Raw genomic sequence first — 15,218 nt, 5'->3', positions numbered from 1 at the left:
GGCCGCTGTGGTAAGTTGTCACCTAGTGAGACTGTCCACTTGGTGTGTAGTCGGTTACTTGGCCCCGAAATCAGGTTTTAAACTTTTCTTTAAGAGCCAGCAGGCCCCGTGGTTTATCAGAATAGAATCATCACGCCGCGCTGATGTGTCACCAGTATGAGGACCGTGTAGACGTCCCTGTCAGTCAGCGTTTCATAATAAATCACCCATACGCATGACTAGCAAGGCCGTGTGTGTTTCTACAATATGATGCACGTTTACATTGATGCAAGGACTCGAAGCTGTTTCCACTGTGGGTGCCCGCTGCCCTCTGTGAGAGGCAACTGTCTGGCTCTTTCTCAGGGGGGCCTATGGTCTGCTGAGGGTTCTGGTCATTCATGCGATCTGGGTTGTTAGGTGAGAATTTGAGGACTGGTGTACCCTCTTTTCAAAAATTGCTTTTCTCCATCCTGATTAGGAGGGAACATTAGTTGACGTTCATGTCACCCAGTAAAGCAGACATTTCTGTTAATTTTATTCATTTTTATTAATGCTTCCTACTGAAATCAACTCAGTAGGTAAGTTGCAGAGCCTCTCTTTTAGAAGTTTGTTCTTTTGCCCTATCACACCAGTAATTTTTGCTGTTCCGTGCGGTGAGTTTTCCAAGTTAAAAAAAGAAATAAAGCCGTGCGAACACTGCCACAGGACAACGAGGGAAGCAGCGCTGAGCGCAGTCCTGGCTTAGGTCACCTACGTCCTATGAGGTGGTGGCCACTTTGTCCTCATTATCAGTCCGGACGGCAGCTGGCAGCGTTCGTTTCCTGTGGCTGGGCATCTCAGCGCACTGCAGTCGTGAAGTGCGGTAGCTGGTAGCCTGGTGCACCCTCTCCCTTCCTAGGGTCTGAACGGCACTGCAGTGATGTGATGTACTTACACACATAATTAAAATAAACCTTTTATTTTGTTCCTGCTGTCTCACCCACTCCCCTTGCACCCCTGCACCTCCCCTTCTAGAAGCCAGAAGCCTGGACCCCTGGGAAAATGTGGAGGGCCTTGGATTTGACTTTCGTAGGGGGAGGAGTTATTAAACCTCCCCCTACCCCAGCCCCAATCAACTGGACAGTTTTAAGACACATGGTTAAGATTTGTTCCCCGGAAAGCTGGCCTATCTGGAACGATGGGGGATGAATACCAAGTATCTGCAGATTTCCGTTTCTGCTTTATTCTGTTTTTTAGGTTTTGTTTTGCTTTCTCCTGGATTGTGTTTGAGGTTCGTGCTCCAGTGCTGGACTGAGCCACAGAGCACATAGCAGAACCTGCTTTGTATTACTGCCTGCCACACCAGGGCTTTGTGTGCACAGACTCTGGACCTGGGTTCCCTGGGGCATCTTCCCATCAGCTCCGGGCTGTAAATCTAGCTCACGGCTGTTAGCCTGTTCGCTTTGCAAGCACTGGCTGTGAGATGCTTTTCTAGAATGTTGCAGCAGTTGGCTCGGACCCTGGGGACTGAGCAGTCTCTGTGCCAGGTCTTGCTCTGTGGTGACCCCAGAGCGACCCCAGAGGAGCCTTGCCATTTGAACTCATTTGTGACCCTCGACTAATGGGGATGTGGTTTATGAAAGCACTCAGAATGGAGTCCAGGGAAACCCACTAGTGTTCCATCAGTGGGTTTAAAGGCTTAAGAATAATCATTTGGTTTTGGCATTTGCTATACTGATAGGTGAAAAAGATTTCGGGCTGGTAGATCTCCTGGCCAGTTGGTGATTTGGGGCCGTCCCTTGGACAGCTGTCTCTCAGCCTCTTCCTTGCCTGTCACGAGGAAGCTACTCCTTGAATTAACATCCAGATTTGAGGAACTCATCTTGCTGGTTGATTACGTTCTCATAACACGTTGGATTAAAACAAACACAACAAATAAATGACCATGGCTTTTCCAGGAGGCCTCGGGATTGGTAGTCTTGTCCCTGTTCCCGGCCACACAATTAAACTTTTGAAAGCAGATCTTATAAGTACATTGAGGGTTTCTCGTTTGTTTTTGGGGGGTTGGGGTTTCTCTCTCTCTCTTTCTCTCTCTCTCTCTCTCTCTCTCTCTCTCTCTCTCTCTCTCTCGCATCTGGGTGGATTCTTGGTTGGATTTGGAATTTTATATCTAAATATTACTGAAAAATCCTTAGGCTTCTTGCATTTATTTTAGGTTTTGCACCAGTTTTGCATTATCTCAGTTGGGTATTAAACAGAGTTTCAGAATTGGCAGTATAAAGAGGAAAACCAGATGTGTGTGCTCCAAAACACAGGACTCTTAGATCCAGATTCCCTTAGTAGACTGCTTTAAATTCGTACCCTATGCCATTCTTTTCTTTTGTCGGAAAATAATTGGCTGTGCTTCAGAAATGTACAGGGGAACCCTCTGAATGAAGTTGGGAACGTAGCCCGTGCCTGCACCCCGTCCGTGAGTGTCTCACGTATGATGACGTGCTGCCCGTCTGGGAGCCCCCCTGTAAGTACAGCCACAGGCTCGCTGTCACTGACAGCCTGGAGGTGCTGCCGCTGGCTACTGGCCTGGGAGCTCACCGCATTCCAGTTAGAGCCTTCTACGTTCCAGAGCCTGTTTGAAAAAGGCACCACACATAAAATGAGCAGGCAGAATGAAGAAGGAACTGAAAATTCACTTTTGGGAGATGAGTGGGAATTCGTCCAGGCAAGCTTTGCCCCACAGAAGACCTGGGCCACGATCAGATGAGCAGGAGGCAGGATGAGGTGCTGGGCTAGCCATCCTCCTGCCAGCGCAAGGATCAACTGGACAGGTTTTCAGTGGATTCCCCTTCGTGGGGCACCGCAGTGATCCATGGGACAATGGCATGTGACCTCCTCTTTGCTGCTCTGCACTTAAGGTTTGATGTAATGGGTTTTCCGTGTCACCAGTTTAAAATCAGGTCCAAACCAACACATCTGTCTCAGCCTTCTGTGTATTTCAAGAGGCTGCAGAGAGCTTTGAGCAGCACAGCTGAGAAGTGGACAAATCAGATCTTTTGTGTAATTGTTTCTGGTAGCCTTTTGTTTTTATTTTGGTCGTGTCACTTGTGTGACCCTCACACAAACACCCTGCCTTCAGGGTAATGCAGTTATTAGAGAGAGAGAGAGAAGGTGCAGGTATGCCCGAGTGGCCACTCCTGTCTCAGCTCCCTCGTGTGTGACCCCTGGCTGCAGAGCCTTCCCTGAGGCCCTGTGGGGGTGTCTGCTCCGTTCTCATCTCAGCCCATTTGTGCCTTGCTGTGTGAGCTGGTCACTGCCTACTGTGTGCTGGTCACTTAGCCCTTTCTCCACCCCAGACTGTGCGTTGGTCTGAAAGGAGAGCCCCGCTGGGTCTTCTTCCAGGTCATTCTGCATGACGTCCTCGCTCCCTTAGCATGATTCATTCTCTTATCATGAAAACAGCACAAGGTGAAAACATTACTACGTGAGGTCCATGGGGCGTTTCCCTCCCAGCCTGGACCGTCAGCCCACTCCACAGGGTGCCCACCCGTCAGTTCTGATACTCCCTCAGTGCGAATCCCCGGAATCCTCAGCCATGTGGTTATTTTGTGGAGACTGACTTTCATGAGACTGACTTTCGTCTTCCATGTTTGCTTCCATGGGCTGCACTGTGAGAAATCAGTGCTGCTTCTGGGCAAGGTTCCTGCTGAGAGTGCCATTGCCTCTGCTGGCTTGTGGTGAAGTTAGCCATTCGGAGAGGGGGCCTTTTGTACTCTGCCTTACTGTGTTTACTCTTTCGTCCGAAGAAGAACCCATTTTTGCGAAGATTTCATTCATTCTTTAACAAAATGTTAATCTCACCTTAGAAGAGTCATTTCCAAATTTTGAGGATTCCCTGAAAAATGTCTTGAATCGCTTTGTCTAAATAGCCGTGTCTTGCCCCGCCTTGGAGTTCAGGCATAGGAACTGCGGCAGCCTGGCCGCACAGGGCTTCTGCTGAGGCCTCGTAGGCGACGGCCCCATGGGCCGGCTTTCTCTGCAGGGTCTGGAGTACGAGGAAGAGGAAGCATGATACCGAAATGTCTGGAAGGTCTTTTCCTCCAGTTCTGTGCACATTAAGTGTTTAACTCGTTTCTGAATCACTTAGCAAAACTAAACCAATGTGGAAATGTTTAAAAGGCATAGCATTTTGAATAAACTCCCAGTGGAGAACATTTTTATTTTCATTTAGCAGCAAGACTGGTAATATGCATACCTTTGCTATTATAATTCTGCACATTTAGATTCTGAGGTTTCTGACATTACAATCCTTAAGATTTAATCAACGGTGTAAATCATGTGAAAAGTCATTTTATTGGCAATGCTGACAGGGAAAAAAATCTCTTAGGAAACCTAAAATGTCTTCCATTTGTAGGGGGTAATGGCTCATCGCCAAAACCAGAGTACAGGCAGAACCTTCTCGGAAATAAGTTCCATGATTTCATAAGTTTCCTTAAAAATTAGTTACATGATTTGACCTTAAATTCACTTATTAAGGAATCTCGTAAAATATATATCAATTACAAAACTGTGACTACATTATAGTACCTAACATTTTAGTTTAGTATTTCAAAACATTGCCTAGATTTTTCTTTTTTTATTAAGTTCAGTCCAGGATCTGGCAAACCAGTGCTAAGTCAGGGCAGCCACAGAGCATTGCAACCTGTGTCCCTCTTTCCCCTTCTCCACCCACCAGAAGGGCATCTGTCTGTGTGGTTTTGAAAATTGCCTACACGTCTATTACATTTTGTCTTTTCCTCAGACTGATTTCTTTTCTAGCTGTTGTGTGGCTGCATTGTTGCCCAGCACAATCTCTCACCTGAATCACAAACCTCCCTCGAATGGGCGTTGCTGGCCCACGTTCCTTTCCCCAGCTTTGCCGTGGGAATAAACCACCCACGACTGTACAAGTTAGACATGAGGTTACCCACTTGGAGGAATGTGGGGGCCGGCGCAGGGACGTCACATGGGCATTCCTACATGGGACTAAGTCATAAAAAGTTCCCAGGTGCGTGTAAGTCAGGAATAAGTCTGCTGACTAAGAGACGCAGCTGCCACGAGCACTATGCCGGGCTTCCCAACCAGCTTGTCACCCACGCGCAGCTGGGTTGCTCTCGGTCTTAGTAAACTGCAGTAGGGTGTTGTGGGACACCAGGCCTGCTAATGACACCTTGTCTGGTCAGTGTTTCTGCAGTGGCTCTGCTGTGCTAGGGGTGTTACATCTCCAGATTCCCAAGAACATTGCTACACATTCCATAGCACAAAGAATTGACAGTTTGCAGGAATGTTGTAAAGATGGGGATGAGGACCAAGAGTGTAGCATCCTTGAACCAAAGTAGTTGTCGTTAACTTCAGACTTACAGACCTGGGCGAAGCAGCCGTCTGTGGAGAGAAGATACGGAACTGGCAGCCCCACCTGTGTCGTGGAGAGGCTGCATAATCCGGCAGAGACCCTGCCAGGCCAAAGCGCCATGTTTCCATCCAGTGTTGAGAGTTGACAATAGAGGAATGGATTGGATCCTTGTGTCCATTCCTGGGCCAGCAACGTGAAGTCACATACTGGATTTTATTTGCTGGGTCAGGGTCCCGGGCCTACAGCCACTCCAAAAAGAGGCAAAGGGACGAAAGATGAGTTGGCCTTGGCTGGACAACAGTGGGGTCCCGTGATGGGCCCACAAATAGCAAGTGTCTCCTCCATCCTGCCCTGGCCTCTCCAGTCCTCTTGGCCCAGCTGGATGAACTGTGTTCTTTCTAACCGGTTAAATATCCTGTGCATGGGATGCCAGACAGAATTAAATGGAGCCTTCAGCTCTCTTGCTGTCCTCACGGAGCCTTAGATGCTCTGCCCGGCACTGAGCCCACCTCTCCTCTGTGTGAGCTACACCCCTCCCCCCACAGCCCTCGCCAACCCCGTGGTCTCCTCCTTTGCCGTCTCTGGGCCTTCTCGTTCCCTCTGCCTATGATACTCTTCCTTCCCATCCCTCCTTCCCGCAGAACTTTCCTGAGTCTCTGCAGGTAAGAGAACTAGACATTTCTCATTCTCAGAATGCAGTCCACTTCGCTTCATAGTTTGTGTTTGTTCTAGAACATACGTTCTTGGGGTCCCATTCCTACCCCTGCAGGGTCTTGCACATGGTAGGTCTTCAGTACATATCTGAGTTTGTTTTTCTAGAGAGGAGTTCATGTGGAGGGCTGCTGTGCGGGAGGGAATTGGGGAGCACAGTGCAGGGGGCAGCGGGCACTGGGTGGAGCAGGTGTCTGTTGACACGTAGCTGATGCAGCCTCGTGGCCTCGGGGAGCAGGCTGGTCCGAATATACCAGAGAGCCTTCAGTACAGGCCAGTCACTTGCTGACAGTTGAGCTAATTTAAGATGATGTAGATGCTAAACTGAAATTCAGAGAAAAGGCAAATGTCCGTTCCATTAGTTAAGACTTAACAATAAGTTGCATTCATTTCTCTCAGACACTCAGTGTAATCTTGCAATGGCTCATCAAAACCAAATCACTGTACCTGTAACACTACTTGTAATTTATCTGTGCATGACCTTTCAGTGGTGTTTTGAGTGCAAAGCGCATGAGTAAATGTTCTCGTCCGGTCGGCGGCGGCTGGCTTCGATGTAGTGCTGTTTGGATTCAGATACCCTTCAACTGACTTGGCCTTTTCCTGGCCCCCTTTTGGGAATATGGATTTGTCTTGTCACAGAGAATCCAGGAGTGCAAAGGTTCTTTCACACGTGTCAGCTGGCTCAGCCTTGTGAAGAGGGCCATGGAAGGAGCGTGTCGTATCAGGGCCACGGAGAGGCCCACCGCCAGGCAGGAGGGAGGCTTGCTGTCGTCTGGTCTGCAGGGCTGGCAGTGGATCGGAGCAGGCAGTCAGCTCGGTCTGGCTTGTGTGGCCTTCCCCATTCCTCCCTGGCTCGTGGCCTCCGCACTGTCCTCCACTCACACCTCAGGTGATGCTGTGCTTACAGGAAAGTCGTCCCTAACTTGCCCAGGTGTCTTCTTAACTGCTCTTACCCCTTCACATTTTCTTCTGAAAACTTTCCATTTGCCTCTCCTGAGTTTTCCTGTAGAATTGCCTGGCTCAGGAACAACCGCCTCAACCCCTGTTAGACACCAGGAGAGCCTTTGAAAATCCACGCAGACATGTTTCCATGTTCCTTGCACATCACCACAGTTCAGTCCCTGTCTGATGGACCCGTCTAGGCAACGGCCTGTTTTCTCACCTGTTTCTCATTCTTAGTGTTTCCTCATCAACATCAGCTTCATTTTCATTTACTTAACGAATATTTATCGAGTGCCAGGTATGGTTCTAGATGCTAGGAATTTAGCAGTGAACAAAACATGACCCCCTCCCCACTTTTCTTCCTGGAGCTCCTATTCCACTGGTGGAGGCAGGGGGAACTCTGAGCAAATACTCAAGCAAGATGCACTGTGCTCCTAGAGGTGGCCAGGGCTCCAGAGCGGGCCGTGGTGGGCCGGGTGGGAATCGCCGGGTCCTCTGCTGGCTTCCGTTCGTAGTGGAAGGGAAGCAAAGACAGAGGCAGGGGGAGGAGGAGCAGAGGAGAGGGAGGCAGGGGCCAGCGGGGCTGGACACAAGGGCAGGCCGCCGGGCACAGGGCAGCAGAGAGTGGCACGTATGCAGTGGAGCCTGCTGGCCCAGGGGTGTGCAGGCATGTCACCGCTCCAGACCTGTGAATCACCCCACTTCGGTCACCCCACATGACTGCGGCATTGTGTGGATTCTGACAGTTGGAGCAGACCCGTCAGAATCAGTTTGCTCAGGCTAAAGAAACGTGACATCTGACATGTGATTTTTGAAGGGGCTTTGATAGTTTTACTCTTCATGCCAAAAAAATAAAACCACCGCCCCTCCGTTCTGATGCACAGAGGCTCCTAGAACAATCCATGACTAAATATAGCTTCGTGTCTCCCTTTCTTCAGGTCCCAGCTGACTTGTCTGGATTAGACTTCTTTGACTTTCTGTCCATGCTGGGAGTTTGTGGAGTGGAGGGCATGTCGGGACGTTTGCTGGAGGGGCCTAGGGAGCCCTGAATCTTGCTGCTCTTTCTTAAAAAAATGCTGATGCTTTCCCAAGCCACGAGGAGACTGATGCCCAGCAGAGGCCCACCTGGCCATGCGGAGGAGACTCGGGGACCCTTGGCTTTGAGCACTGAGGGCCATGGGTATGCTGCAGGGAGGCCCCCCCGCCTGAGCCGGCCCTTCAGTTCTGCTAAGGCCATGCCGGCTGCTGCCCAAGGCTGCTCGGCCCCACGGGCCACGTGGGGGTTGGCTGCCTCCCTGGTGATGGGAAGCAAAGCTATGGACCTGGACAGGACTGGGTCCTATTTTCTGATCATGAAAGATCTGGTGGAGAGTAAATGCTGGGAAAAAGAAAATGTGAATAATAGAGACTTCAGTTTTCTTCAGTGTTTTTTTTTTCAACCTTTCAAAAACTCACTAGTGCAAATGGTTTATAATGGAAAAGAGTAGTGTTTTAATAAAGAACCATTGTTGTCAGATCAGCCCTTTGGGGACCAAGAAGCCAGTTCTTGCACTCAAAGGAGGTAGTTAAGGAAATGGTGACCGCAGTTGTATGCATGTCCTGTGGCTGCTGTGACAAATGGCCACACACCTCGTGGCTTAAACAACCCACGTTTATTCTCTGTCTGGAGGTCAGAAGTCCAACACGTGTCTCCCTGGGCTAAAGTCAAGGTGTCACAGGGCCGGTTCCTTCTGGAGGTTCCAGGGGAGAATCTGTTTCCTGCCTTTTCTGGCTTCTAGAGGCACCACGCTCCTTGGCTCACAGCCCGTTCCTCTGTCTTCAAAGCCAGCAGTGTCTAGTCAACTCTTGCTCTCTGGAGCTGGGGAAGAGTCTCTGCTTTAAAGATGCCCGTGTGACATTGGGCTCCCCGATACTCCAGGATACTCTCTCCATCTTGAGAGGATCAGCTTAATCCCATCTGCAAAGTGCCTCTGCCCGTGCATGTCAGGGCACACGCCCGTGGGGTCCAGGGATGAGACGTGTACATGTTGGGGAGCAGTATTCTTCCCAACACAGCCAGCTGGCATTAGAATGTGAAACTGTTCGCAGATGGTTTCTGAAGACACAAAAGGAAAAGAACTTGCTGCCATCTTTTATTCTAAAAATTTGAGTTTATCTGTTTTTTCCACTGATGGGTTCCTGGTTAAAGAAACAGAACTCTTGCTTATCAAAAACTAGAACATTATTTTAGAACCACAGACTATATTTTCATACAGACTCCAAGCCCGCCTTTCCTGGAGTGAGCAGCCCATCCTCTCTCCACGCATCTGCCCCATCTTCCTCAGCTCTGCTGCTGTTGCTGGAGGCAGTGGGCTGGCCAGGAAGTGTGGTCATGGTTGCCTCACTGTGGAGAGCCCGAAAGCGAAGGTGGTGCCGTGAGCATAGTTTGAAGGAGGGATGGGACGCAACCCCCAAGTAAAAACCCTCACAGCTCATGGCAACTCACTCTCCTGAATGCAAAGCGTCAGGGCCCCTGCCCCCACCTCCCCATCCTGGCCTGCAGGGGACCAAGGCTCCAGCCTACCTTCCAGCTGCTGGAGCACCAGGTAGGCTGGGCGGGCAGTGGGCCTGGTCATGGGGATGCTCACCAGTGGTGGGGTCACCCGGAGCCCGTCCCCTGAGGCCTCATCTAGCCCTCTCCAGCCACAGCCCAGCACAGTGGCCCTGGTTGTGAGGACGGCCCGTGTGCTGGTGATGTGTGTCTGGAACTTGGTCTCCCCCCTGGGAGTTCTTCTCTAGCCATCTGTCACCAGTGTTTCCTCTTTGCTGACTGCCGCCCCTCACCCAGAGGTCTTCTCGACTCTATCTGGAGTGTTGGGTTTTGTGTGTCTGCTGTTCTTTAAACTCTGTCGTCAACTCTTGGGGGGCTTTTTCATTGGGGAGTCTTAATTTGGACAGGCAGAAGCACTCCTGTGGAACTCCATGTTTTCATCTCCCATAACTCACAAATGATCTGGGGGCTCCCAGAATTGTACTGGTGCATATGTCCTGCCTGTGGGTCGAGGACGTGCCTCCATGTCCTTTCCCTTTCTTGGCTGCCTCCAGGTCTCCCCTCCCTGTGATCCTAGAGCAAGTGATTTCGGGGGGTCTTCAGTTGCTTTACCTCCTGCTCTGTGTCCCGCTGTCTCTCCGTTCCTGTGTTCTCAGGCATGCCCTTGGCCACTTCCCCGCACTCACTCTTTGGAAACTCAAGCTAGTTGGTTTTTTTCCTGTGAGGCTTCAAAAGCCATTTTTGTGTCCAATATGTGGATGTGTGAGGGAGGTCACTTGCAGAAGTGGCGGAACAACCTGATCAAATGCAGATACATTCATACGCGCTCACACCACACACATACACTTGCCAAGCAGACACACCTCCTGAGTGATTCGCGAGCCAGATCCCGGCAGTGCGGAATGTGGTCTTGGGCCGTCCTCCTTGGTCCCTACGGTCATGGCGGAGTCTGCGTGCGTGGTGCTCACCTCTGCCCTCGCACCGGGGCCAGTGCTGACGGTGATCTGCTTTGTCCCTGCAGGTACTGCAAGGAGCCCAGCTGATAGCCGTGGCCTCTTCGGACCCTGCTGCTGCAGGCGTGGACGGGTCTCCTCTCCAGGGCAGTGACATCCAGGTCCAGTACGTCCAGCTGGCACCGGTGACAGACCACACCACTGCAGCTCAGGTGGGTCCTGTCCCTTCGAGAAGTGGATGCCCTGTCTGTGGACAGGTCCTGGGGCCTCTGCAGGTGTGAACACAGCCCCAGTTTGGGTGTTACTACTTCTGCTGTTCTCCTGCAAGGTAATTGCCATTGAGTGAAAGAGTCTTAATTAGGACAGACAGAAGCACTCCTGTGGAACTCCATTTTTTTTTTAGTGCCTGAAAATGTACAGGTAAGAAGTTAGATCGGTAGCCCTAAACCGATTCTTGAGATACTCTGTCTCATGCAAATGTTTGTCTGTAAATTCAGAGGCAAAAATTACATTCTGTTCAATCCTCCTCTGCAAGTGAGGGGTCTCCGGGACCTGAAACCTCGCTGCTTCTCTGTGGGGGGCAGCAGAGGTCAGTGCTTCTGCAGGCCCAGCCCTCGGCCTCGACCCTTTGCCCAGGGACTGGGTGTTGGGGCACCTGCCTCTGTGCAGCCCGTAGCGCTGTGGTGGAAGTGCAGGCTGGCCACGGTAGCTGTGGTGCTTGCCCTGGGTCCTGCGGGTGCTGGGCCGGCTTCTTACATTACACTTCTCGCAAGGCATCCTGACCGCCTTGTTGGGAACTCCACATTCGTAAGGCCCACTTTTCCCTTTGTTTGCTACGTGCTCCTTCAGCATGTCTGACTGACTGTGAGCTTGCCACGGAAGCTTCTCATTGTCTGGTTTTGCTGGGTCTCCTCCTGCGCTGTCCCTTACCTGCTCTTTCTCGGGAGCTCTTGTATTGAGACTCCGTTTGGACACTTCTGGAAGTGTCCGATGAGAGGGCTGCTGCTTTAGACATTTGAAGCGTTCCTGGAGCTGCCCCACGGTGAGTGTCCTGGGTGGCGTGAGCATCATGGCCTCTCTCCTCACAGTTCCCCTGGGTCTGGGGGAACCAGGCCTGAGCCCCTTTAGAGGACGGTATGAGTGGGTTCTGTCTGATTGGTTGGTTGTGTTGGAACAACCAGTTCTAAAGTTAGGGTGGATTCCTGTGTTTATGAGAGTAACCATAGGATTGCTCCTGAGAAGACAGGCGGTCCCTTGGAACAAAGCACAATGCTGCCGGTGTTGCAAATGACACAAATGCTCGTTGCCTGCTTTCTCAAATCACATAGCCTGTAGGTTTAAATCACTAACGTTACTGCTGAGATCGAGAGTGCCATTGTGATGCTGGGGCTTTTATATGCTCTGACCGTGGGACAGCAAGGGACGGCCTCAGAGCCCCCTGCCCACAGGACCCTGTTGGTGTTCTGTTCCAGCCTGCTGGGTGTTGACTCCTGCTCCGCCTTCCTGCACATTCTGCCGTCCTCTCGGGGTCTGCTCCTCTCTTTTCTGTGGCCAGGCACTAAGAGCCTGTGTCTCTTGATGCCATCAGCCTTTGACGCTTAGAATTAAAGCCCCAAATTTTCAGGCTGTTCCTCTCCCCTCTCGCCCTCTTCTCTGCACTGTGCTAGGTGTCGTGTGCTCTCCGTCGCCCTTGGAGAAAAGGATATTCTCATTTGGTCCCCTTGCAGCCGCATGAGGTGGCTGCTGAGGATTGGTGCTCAGCAGAGCCACGTGGGTTGCCCAACGTGACCCTGGTGACCAAGTGGCTGGCTGGGTGAACTCAGCAGTCCAGTGAGAACTTAAATTCTTACTCTCCTGAATCACAACGAGGCCCCAGTTGGCCCAGAATTTGGGAAGGTGTGCTCCAGAGGAAACATGCCTCTCACCCCCCCCCCCTCATCCCCACCAGGCCCCTCCAGCCGTGCCCGTGGCCTGGGCATTTCCAGGTACTTCTGGCCCTGAGTGGTGCTGGGCTTTCACACAGCGGTGACCACAGAAGCTCTGGAGACTAAGAAGGATGATGCGTGGCCTAGAGTGCGTGCGTGCGTGGTGTGTGTGTGTGTGTGTGTGTGGGTGTGTGTGTGTGGGGTGTGTGTGTGGGGTGTGTGTGTGTGTGTGTGTGTGTGTGAGTGTGTGTGTGGTGTGTGTGTGTGTGTGGTGTGTGTGTGGGGTGTGTGTGTGTGTGTGTGTGTGTGTGTGTGTGTGTGTGTGTGTGTGCACGCGCGCTTCCCAGCCAGCTTATTTGATGTGGTTGAGAGTGAACTTGTCCTGCAAGAAAGCACCCGTGCAAGCCCCACCTCGTCCCACACTGGGTGAGTGTGTGATGCCCACGTCATGAATGGGGTCCTTCTGTAAAGGCAGTTTGCTCCGTGCTGCTGGGCAGGTACGGAAGGGTCACACAGTGTGTGTCCTGCAGGTTTTGGGGGCTGTGTGGTGGGTCATCTTACTGGATTATAAGTTTGTGGTTATTCTACAGGTTTTGGAATTGAAGAAAACTGTGTCCATTTTAGCCCTCTGCCCCCTTGGCTTCCTGTCAGCATTCTTTGTCTCCGCTCACACCTGGCAGCTCTTGAGAACCGTTCCATTAGGACAGATAGCAACGGAGTAGAGAATGAGATGTATGCTTACTGCCCCCGCCTGGCCTCCCTCCTGCTTCCGTCCCGCCGCCTGCAGCTACCAGCATGCTCTGATCCACTTGCTGTTGTCCAGAAACTTGTGGGGAACCCCTCCCCACTCTGCCTGTGTCTTAGGTTTATCCCTTGTTCCTTGCACCTGCCCAGCCCCTCTCCTGAGCTCTGTAGGCAGTGCGGAGGGTGCCTGTGCCAAGTCCTTCATCTGAAACCAGAAGGCCTCTCCTTTAAGGAAACACTATACTGAATGTCATTTGATGTTTGTGTAGTATTTCAGAAGCGCACCCTTGACCTGTAGTAGGAGTTGTAGCACCAGCCCCCACACCCAGGGACTTCCGTGCTCCATCTCTGTGGCTTTCTTTGCATCTTCCTTTGTGGTCACCATGTCGGGCCCCTCCAGCTAAATTTACGGCTAGGGAAGCCGGGAAGCCTATCTCTGAGGGTCTAGTCTTTGTGACATTGCCTTTGACGGATGACGTAGATCCTAAAATAAACCCAAATCTCCATTTGGGGGCCAATTCTGGATGATTGGTGACTTATTTTATGATTGTGTTTTTCCCTTTAACTTAAAACTGTGAATATGCATTTAAAGTCCTTAATATCTGTAACTCATTAATTTGAACTTACGTCTTTAAAGGGAGAAAGGTAGCTGCCCCTAAATGTTTTTTGGAACATTGGATCAGGTTTTATAAGAAAAGGCAAAATGGTAACTGAAATTCTAGAGAAATATATTAGGTTAAGGACGTGTTAACTACTGCGAGAATGTTCCCCAGTGATAAGCAGGGGTCGGGGTGGGAAATCAGCAGCACAGGCTTCCAGGAGCCCTGTGGCATGTGTGGGAGGGTGGGTGGGGTTCTGGGCAAGCGGAAGGCTCCATGAGGAGGGCCTGCGGCCTGGACTCGTCAGAGCTGCTGCGTGAGTAGCTCAGGATCTGGGAGAGTCATTGCTCAAGGCCGGGGTGAAGCTGGGACCCAGCCCCTCTCAGCTCTGCTGTGTGTGTTTGCTCTATGTATGGAAACCATTGGTGTTTTGTGACTGGTGAGTGGCGGGTCCTTTTATAGAAAAGCCCTCCTCTCTCCCCTCTTGCAGACGGCTGAGACCCTGCAGCCCACCCTGCAGTCCGAAATGCAGCTTGAGCACGGAGCCATTCAGATCCAGTGATGCAGGACAGGCCGCCTGACTGCGACAGGACCTGAGATGGAGCCGTCACCGCGCTCAGCGCGGGCTCCAGCCAACCACCCAGTTCTACACGCGCCCTGGCCCCACGGCTTTGCACGGAGGTGACCCCACACATTCTGTTAAAGTGCATCCGAAAGCCTCGTCCACAGGAGAAAGTGTCCCAGTAACACAGACGATAACAGCAGCCGCTGCCCCTGCCAGAAGACCCCTTTCGTTTGAGTCACACTGTTGGTGTCTAGAGAAAGAGTGGGGAAGCACAGTGTGGATTGCGTTAAGTACACGCAGAAAATCAAGAACTACAATATTTTTCTCTGTTTAAACAGCTTTTTTTAATTTGCTATGGTGTTTATAACAAAAAAGAAAATTGAAAAAAATGGAGTAGCAGAAGCCTTTTGCTGTGTGCTCTGTTCAGTGTAATGAAAATAGGTATTTGCAAAGACAACTGATTTTGATGGAAATATTGCTTACCTACTTTTCTAGGGGGAAATGCTCTCAACACTGTAATTAAGCATTTCTAATGAAATAAAATGTATTTATGACCACAGCAGCTTTGATGCTAGTTCCTCTTCAGAGATGGTTTACCGAGGCCCACCCCACTCCTGGTGGATGCTCAGAGGTCACCAGCGGGCCCTTTCAGCTGTGCTGGCAGCACTTGTGGGTCCTTGCAAAGGAAGGGGCATGGCTGTTTCTGTCAGTCCCACACAACAGCGCCTTGAGTGTCAGCACCCCCAGAGGCAGAGTGCCTCTCGGACACAGGCACCGCGCTACAGTGTGAGCCGGCTTCAGGATTGTAGGAACTCCCACCAATAACCTGTGCTATCAACTCCAGAAAGTCGCAGCTCCAGGGCTCCTTAGAGAAAGTCGTGTCCAAAAGAACCTGCCTCATCGTC

The 15,218-nt window shown here is 51.2% G+C and overlaps 1 protein-coding gene across 9 annotated transcripts in view; it reads left to right on the top strand.

Moving 5' to 3' along the window:
• The window catches only part of BANP (BTG3 associated nuclear protein), a 117,783-nt gene extending 102,911 nt beyond the window's left edge, over nucleotides 1-14,872 (top strand). For all 9 annotated transcript variants that reach the window (XM_019742736.2, XM_019742735.2, XM_019742733.2 and 6 more), the window contains 2 exons: nucleotides 10,549-10,692; nucleotides 14,239-14,872. In XM_019742736.2, coding sequence (XP_019598295.1) covers nucleotides 10,549-10,692; nucleotides 14,239-14,310 — 216 coding nt within the window. In that variant the 3' untranslated portion in view covers nucleotides 14,311-14,872. The remainder of the gene's footprint in view (nucleotides 1-10,548; nucleotides 10,693-14,238) is intronic.
• The last annotated feature ends 346 nt before the right edge of the window (nucleotides 14,873-15,218 follow it).

The sequence above is a fragment of the Rhinolophus sinicus genome, linkage group LG11, assembly GCF_036562045.2.
Source record: "Rhinolophus sinicus isolate RSC01 linkage group LG11, ASM3656204v1, whole genome shotgun sequence".
Lineage (NCBI taxonomy): Eukaryota > Metazoa > Chordata > Mammalia > Chiroptera > Rhinolophidae > Rhinolophus > Rhinolophus sinicus.
Note: the sequence above shows the minus strand (reverse complement) of the source record. Positions and strands in the feature narration are given on the sequence as shown.